The sequence below is a fragment of the Orycteropus afer genome, unplaced genomic scaffold (genome assembly GCF_000298275.1).
Source record: "Orycteropus afer afer isolate SDZICR_OR568_19922 unplaced genomic scaffold, OryAfe1.0 scaffold00007, whole genome shotgun sequence".
Classification (NCBI taxonomy): Eukaryota; Metazoa; Chordata; class Mammalia; order Tubulidentata; family Orycteropodidae; genus Orycteropus; species Orycteropus afer.
Window position 1 is genome coordinate 5,082,648 of NW_006921594.1, and position 7,654 is coordinate 5,090,301.

A 7,654-nucleotide genomic window follows, 5' to 3' on the forward strand; every position below is an offset into this window, starting at 1 on the left:
CCCTCTCCGTGGATTGGCCCTTGGCCTTTTCCGTTTCCGCCCAGCCCTCCAGAGTCCACCAATCAGCTTGTGCGTTTGGGTAAGGTGCAACCTCCAAGGCCTTGGCTTCGGCTCTTCTGCCTTCCCTGAAGGCTGCCTCCGCTGCTGCCTCCTCCTTCCCCACCTCCTCCGCCAGCCTAGAGTCTGCGGGGGCCCGAGGGGCGGCGGCGGCGGCGGCGATATGGAGCCGGGGGCCGGCAGCCGAGGCTCTGCTAGCAGTCAGGGGGCCGGTCCCCCGAGCAGTCCGCCGCCCCGGGAGCAAGAGCGGAAGCTGGAGCAGGAGAAGCTCTCTGGGGTTGTGAAGAACGTCCACCGGAGGCTCCGCAAGAAGTACCGGGAAGGTAAACAGCGGGCTGAGCGGGGGGCGGGGAGGCCTCATCCTCCAACCCCGTGTCACTTTCTCTCTCCCCCAAAGAAAGAGGCCACCATTGACACCCAGAGGAGCTGCACGTCAGCCCCTGGCGCTCTCCCAGGCAGGAGACCCGGTTTGGTCCCAGCCCCCAGACGGCGTTAGGCGCGCTCCTCCTGTTCTCTTTTCTTCGTGGACCCTTCGGGAGAGTTCCGGGCCTGTAGAGGCACTGGGTCCCCAGCCAAAGTGCTGAGATGGTTGTCACCATACATACGAACCACGTTCATGGAGGAGGTAGGGGCGGCTTGTTGCGAGGCGACCTAGAAGGTGAAATAAGGGGCAAAATCCATTTATGAAAAGCATACTGAAAGAAGTGTGAATTGCCCCTCTCTCCCTTCTGCTTAACCAGCCTGTTGTTTCAATTGCTTCCCGGTCAGCACCCCTTCCTTGTAACCCCATTCCTACGGGTTTAGCCGGAGCCCTGCCGCAGCTTCATCGCGCTGGCTTCCAGGGCTGCGAACTCGCAGGCCTTTTAGCTGACTGGAGTTCACCTTGTTAAAATGCGGAGGAGTGACGTTCCTGCTAACCCCTCGCCCCGTTTTTCAGAGTCTTCGTTTAAGTGTTTATTTAGGAAGAGGAGATGGGGCAAGTTCTCAAAATACTGGCGAGTTTAGAGTAATCAGTGTTACTGTCAAGCCACTGACATTGATGCCAGCGAGGCTGGGCATCGGTGGGAACCCTTCTATGGAATAGCAGAAGCAGGGAAGGAGCTTATTAACTTTTGATTGTGCTTTTTGGTAGTGCTTATAGTTGGGTTTTTTGAATTTTGGTTTTGTTTTTTCAACAGATGTACTTTGTAAGCCTTGTGTAGTGAAAAGTGCCAGTTTTTTAATAGGCACAGGAGAAATTTCTTCTAAGTATCAAAATGAGAGCTCACCTTCTAGTGGTTCTTGGTTTAGCGTCATTGCAAACTGAAAAGTCAGCAGTCTAATGCTGTTAGTCTTGTACTTACTTAGTTAATAGAATAGGATTAGGAGCAGAATTGTAATAGTGAAGAAACAGAAACATGTAAGATCATGTTACTTTTGACTTATACATACTTTTAGTTACTCTGATTGCTTGGAACTAAGTGTCTCTTGTTTCTTTTAATGCAGTTGATGTGTTTCATTTTGCAAACTTTAAATTCAAAGGTTTCTTTCTCTGGCAACTTAAACCCAACTTTTAGTAGAGACTGCTTAAATACTCAGTGTCAAAGATGACCTGTAGTTATTGTTGAATAGGTAGCAATAGAAAGAGACTTAATGAGCATAGTTAAGATGTTGAAATTTATTTTTTTAAAGGATACTTTAAACCCCAACTCACAACTTAATAAAATGAGTAGTTACCATAGCAACCATTGCATCATTCTTGATCTTCATAGAATGCACTTGCATAATGCATTCATTGTAGATTTTTCTGTTGTTTGGAGAAATTAAGAAATAAATGGACACACTTTCCTGCAATTTATCTTGCTGTTTTGTGCAAATTTAAGTAAGTATATTTAAAAAAAAAACATATAATTCAGTTTCCATATTTACCTTTTAATGATAATTTCTTATTCATAAATGATGAGGTTCCACTTAAATTAAGAAACTACTAATGTGTTATCCCCTCAAATGCTGTTTATACATAGCTTTAACCCTGAATAACAAGAATACTTTTCTGTGATAAGAATTGGTAGTTGGAAGTTATCAAAAAAGATGCATGTGGTTCATGAATGAAAAAGTTTGCTTCTGGACAGTCTGTAAAAATTTGAATGAGATTGTTGTTTAGGCATTTAATGCCCTGGATTCCACCAGTGATCTAGACTTCTCTAGGCTGTACTCCAGTGAAGTATAAAAGCCTAATCAGTGAACTAGCAGATCCTAATGAGCATGCCCTTCCTGTGTTTATTGACATGTAGGTCAGATCTGACTTGTGAAAAGCTGACTAGGAGAGTCTGTGTGCATAACAGTCACAAATAATAATTTTTATCTCTTAGTATTGTTGTAATATCAGTGGTCTCCAGTCTGAACATATTTTACAAGTTCATTTATAGGTTGGCTGTGGTCATAAGACAATAATATAAATGATACTTGAGTGTAGGTGAGCCCACAAAAGCCTGGTCAGTTACATACCTGAACTATAGACCAGTAACCATGGAAACTATGCTCATTTCATAGCAATAGTCCTACCAGAAAATACAGTGAAAATTCCAGCTTAGAATCTTGGACTATTAGGCTAGGAACCTTAATCATTATCAATGATTCCCAAGCATAGCTGATCAGCCGACTCACGTGCAAGCTTTTGAGAAAATTCCTGCATTCTGTCTACAGTTTCAGAATCCCTGTCATCAGCATTGAAATTTGTCATATTTTGGAGCAGTGATCTAAACTAAACTAGCTCCTTCATTTTACAGATGAGTGAGCTGAGTCCCAAAAAGATTAAATGACTGCTTGAAGTTTGGACAGTTCATCAGTAGCATTATATATACTTTATGAGAATAAGAGTTTTTTCTTCCAGTTCCAACACTAATATTGACTCCAAGTGTTGGTAGAATGGAAGGGAAAATGAGAAGCGGAAAATATTTCTAGAATTTGTGTCGGGAAGGAGGATATAAATTGATGGAAATGGGTGCTAAGTTGGGTATGTATGATTAACTGCGTTGGTGTTTTTTAGGGAGAAATGGCAGGGAAGAAAATAAGTGGGACTAGGATAAAGGAGGAGGCAAGGGTTTCATTGCAATAGTAAGGGCAGGTGTGAGACATGAATCGTGAGTCTGGAGTCAGGGAATAATTTTCCTTTCCCCTCTTATCTCTGGTTGAGGAATTGATGCGAAGCAGGAAGACGAATGAAAATGAGGTCCTTCTCCTGTGGTAGTAGATGGCTCCTTAACTCCCATCCTTCCCCAACCCATTTGTGCAGCTAACTTTATCGATGGTGATATTGATGGTGATGAACAGCTTTAAGGTGAAGACTGGGGGGAGGGCAAGATAAGATTGTGAAGACCACCAGATAGGTGTTATGTACTCTTTTACCACCTTTTTCTTCTCTACTCCATTTTACCATCTGTCCTATGTCACCTTTACAGACCCTGTGCCAATTTGTACAAAGGTAAAGTGAGAATTGGTGATAAAGGTCAATGTTCCGAGCACTACTGTTATCTGAAGTAGTTACCAAAAGATAAGGAAATGCCTAGAAGCCATAACCAGAAGGGGTGTTTTTGGTGCCAACTATTTATAGATAGGAGATAATCCATTGGATTGAGTGTATAAATGTACTTGAATATATAAGTGTCTTCATCTTTGCTATGCCGAATTTTTAAAATTTGACCTTCACATAAACCAAAAATATTTTGAATACATCATGAGAGTTGTAAACAACTTTTTAATATGAAACAACTAGTTTTGCTTCCCAAACAGGGACTTCATTGTTTAATCTGATCTGTCTGATAAGTACATAGCAAACTGAGAACTGAAGTACGGTTATGTGTGTTTTTACTTGCCTTTGTATAATTTTTCCCCAGAATCCTATTTGTATAATTATTATTACGCTTCACATTTATTTTTCTAAACTTTATTCAGGTAAAAACTCCAAGAAAACGTAAAAGGTTACAGCTGTCAGCAGTAAAAGTACAGTCTCCATTCCATTTAGTTTTGAAATTTTTTACCAGTCTTGTGAACCAGCCACTCCATGGGAGAAAGATGAGGCATTCTGCTTCCATAAAGATTTATAGCCTTGGAAACCCAATGGAGGTTGCTGTGAGTTGGAATCAGCTCAATGGCATTGAGTTTGGTTTGGGTTTGGTTTGGTATCTTGCTAGTGTCTTTAGAAAATTTCGTCAGTTTTATCCAGTTAAATTTACCAGTAGCACAGTAGTTGAAGTGTTCGTTTGCAAACTTAATGGTCAGAATTTCAAACCCACTATCTTCTCTTTGAGAGAAAGATGCTACAGTCTGCTTCCATAAAGATTTACAGCCTCGGAAATGCCATGAGGCAGTTCTGCTCTGTACTAAAAGGGGGCTATGAGTCGCAATCTACTCAATAGCAGTGGTTTTTGTTTTTTTTTTCCTGTGTGGGGGGATAAGTTATATTATATACCAAGACAGAGTTTATTATATAAGTCCATACAGTTTATACATTAATCGGAGAAGAATAAAAGTACATTCTGAACAGGTAATAGTAGTATTAGGGTTGTGGGATTACAGGTGATTGTTACACTTTTCTATATTTTTTAAAAAATCAATGTTAGTGATTTTTATGACAATATCATAAAAGTAATCAAGCCAAATCTAATCAAACTCACTGCCGTCAAGTCAGATTCAACTCATAGCGACCCCTCCTTGGGTTTCCGAGGTGGTATCACTATGAAAGTAGATTGCCCAACCTTCCTTTGGAGGAGTGTCTGGTGGGTTTGAACCACCAGCCTTCTGGTTAGTAGTCAAATGCCTTAGACACTAGACCAAAATAAAATACATTACTGATAATGAAACAGAAGAGGAGAATTCAGGGTAAGTTGTTCTGTATGCTGAGTCCATAAAAAATGGTGTTATAAAAGTTAACAGTTGTTAGCATCACTTTAAGAGTGAGAGACTGCCTTAGACTTGGTTCACTAGAGGGGCGAAACCAGTGTATAAATATAAATCTATATAGAGACTTTATTTTAAGGGAATGGCTCACACAGTTGTGGAGGCTGGCAAGTCCCAAATCCATGAGTCAGGTTTCAGGCTGGAGGCTTCTCCTGACACATGTAGTTGCAGGGCTAACAAACCCAAAATCTGCAGGTCAGATGACAGGTTGCTGGCTCATGTCCCAAGAACCAGAGGTCAAAGGATGGTAAGTCAGATGCAGGATTGAGAGAGAGCAAGCTTTACCAGAACATCCATGTATATTGGATACAAGCCACACACACAGAGAAACTGATTGGCTTTTCAACTGTCAGCTGCTCAGATCAGATCCCAAAGTGGAGGAAGATTGTTATATTACACTATAGAAGAGCAATCAGTCTACAGTCAGCCAAACCACTGAGAAGATAATAGCCTTGCCAAGTTGACACATCACATCAACCCCTTGTCCACTTGACAGGTGTGCACATCTTAAACCATACATAATCCCTGAACAAAGACAATTACAAAGTTCTTCTGGTGCCTAACATAATACAACTAACATGCATGTAATGGAAATGCATTACCTTGTTTACATCTTATAGTTTATAAGTAATAGGATGAAAGAGGGATGAGAACAAAAATACTTACTATATATACACACAGTTATGTGTCACTTAACATCCACAATATGTTCTGTGAAATAGGACGTTATGTAATTTGGACATTATGCAAGCACTATATTAAAACTTTATGTATTGTCTTCATCACTGTTGCTCAAGCTGCTGGTGGAGGCTTGAGGAACGAGCACTAACAGCAGAGGCAACTGAGAGTGCGGCGGTGGGAGCAGATTGAGAGGAAGCAAGTGAGGAGGGAGTGGAGTACACCCTGCCTTGCCTGCTGTTCTACCTGGCTGAGCAGCATGAGCAGCCATTGCCTGTCTGCACATCAGACAAAAGAGCCTGTGCCCAGGGCCATGTCCTCTGCTTCACTTAAATGTTTCCCAGTTGTGGTCCACTGTTTCAGACTTTCAGGTCGTTGAAACCATTAGGGGTAAATTGTAAAAGAACCACTATCCTTTTTTTTTTTTCTTTTAAAGTAAAAAAAAAAAAGCCCTATGGGACCACAGACTTAGACTTAGATGTGGTCATTCTCTGGATGGATGTTAAGTGACACATATCTGTGTGTGTGTGTGTGTGTTTAAGCTACTGCCATTGAGATGATTCCAACTTGTAATGACCCCCATTGGGTTTCCGAGGAAGTAAATATTTATGAAAGTAGATTATCTCATCTTCCTTCCGTGGAGTGGCTGGTCGGTTTGAACTGCTAACCTTCTGGTTAGCAATCAGATGCCTTAGGCGCTGCGCGATGAGAGCTCCTTTGTATACATATATGTATATGCACACATATATATATGCATATGTACATGTATAATAGAACAAGGAAGAAATACTCATAGCAATTATAGTTTTCATTTCTGCAACATGATCATAGCTGGTATTTAGAACTACCTTCTTCTGCCACCTGTTCTGTATTCCCTTTGTCCTCAGCAGGTTACTCAGCTGGTCTTTGCCTGTTGAGGTGACCCAGACCTTCATTTCTGAAGGATCTGGGTCATTAGTAGTCATGTCAGAGTTGATTTGCTACAGTTTTCCCTTGACTTTAATCACAAGGTATGGTAGTACTAAGAGATGCCCTAAGGGATCTCCTGTATTCTGGACATACTCTTCTTTACTTCTGTTATTTAAAACCAATCCACTTTCACTGTGATGATCAGGATCAGTCATACCAGCCAATATGGTAACTCCCTTCTTTGCCTGTTAATTTGGGCATGGAGCCTAAAGTGGCTTGGTGGCGTTCTTAACTTCCAGTTCAGTGGAATCAATGTTGTACCTCCTGCTGGGAGCATTCTTTCCTTTGGAACTAAGACTGCTAGACCTGCAGAACATAAGGTTCGGGGACAGGAAGCAAAAATTTTGCAAGTGGGTCATGAGGGGTGATAGTGAGTAGCCCCACTCCCATTTCTACCCCTTAATTCCTGGACCCTGTGAGTCCTGGATATGGGAGAAACAGCACTAAATGTTGGACACTGATTTAGAGTATATCCATACTTCCGGAGAACATTGCCCCAACCCTGCAAGGTATTGCTACTTAGCTAGTGTTGCAATTGTGTCCTTAGAAGGCCATTGCATTCTTCTATCAAGCCAGTCACTTTAGGATGATGGGGAACACAGGAAGACCAGTGAATTCTGTGAGCATGAGTCCATTGCCACACTTCATTTGGAGTTAATTGAGTCCCTTGATCCTAGGCAGTGGCGTGTGGGATCTTATCACAGCAGATAAGTCCACTGTGTATCCACAGATGGTAGTTTCGGCAAAAGCATTGCATGCAGGAAAGGCATATTTGTATCCAGAGTGAGTACATACCCAGTAAGAACAACATACCACCCTTTCCATGGTGGAAGTAGTCCAATGTAATCAACCTACCAGCAGATTCCTGGCTGATCACCTCCAGGAATGGTGCCATGTTAGGAAGTCATGTTGATCTCAGCTGCTGGCATATTAAGCACTCAATAGTGCTTGTAGCTAATTCCTTAAAAAGTTGAAATAGAGTTCTGGCAAGATGGCGGACTAGGCAGAAGGA

At 41.8% G+C, this 7,654-nt stretch overlaps 1 protein-coding gene across 1 annotated transcript in view; it reads left to right on the top strand.

Annotated features, from left to right (window-relative positions):
* Positions 1-220: 220 nt before the first annotated feature.
* The window catches only part of BMT2 (base methyltransferase of 25S rRNA 2 homolog), a 166,605-nt gene continuing 159,171 nt past the window's right edge, over positions 221-7,654 (top strand). The window contains exon 1 of the mRNA XM_007944171.2: positions 221-380. Within this exon, the coding sequence (XP_007942362.1) occupies positions 221-380 (160 nt within the window). The remainder of the gene's footprint in view (positions 381-7,654) is intronic.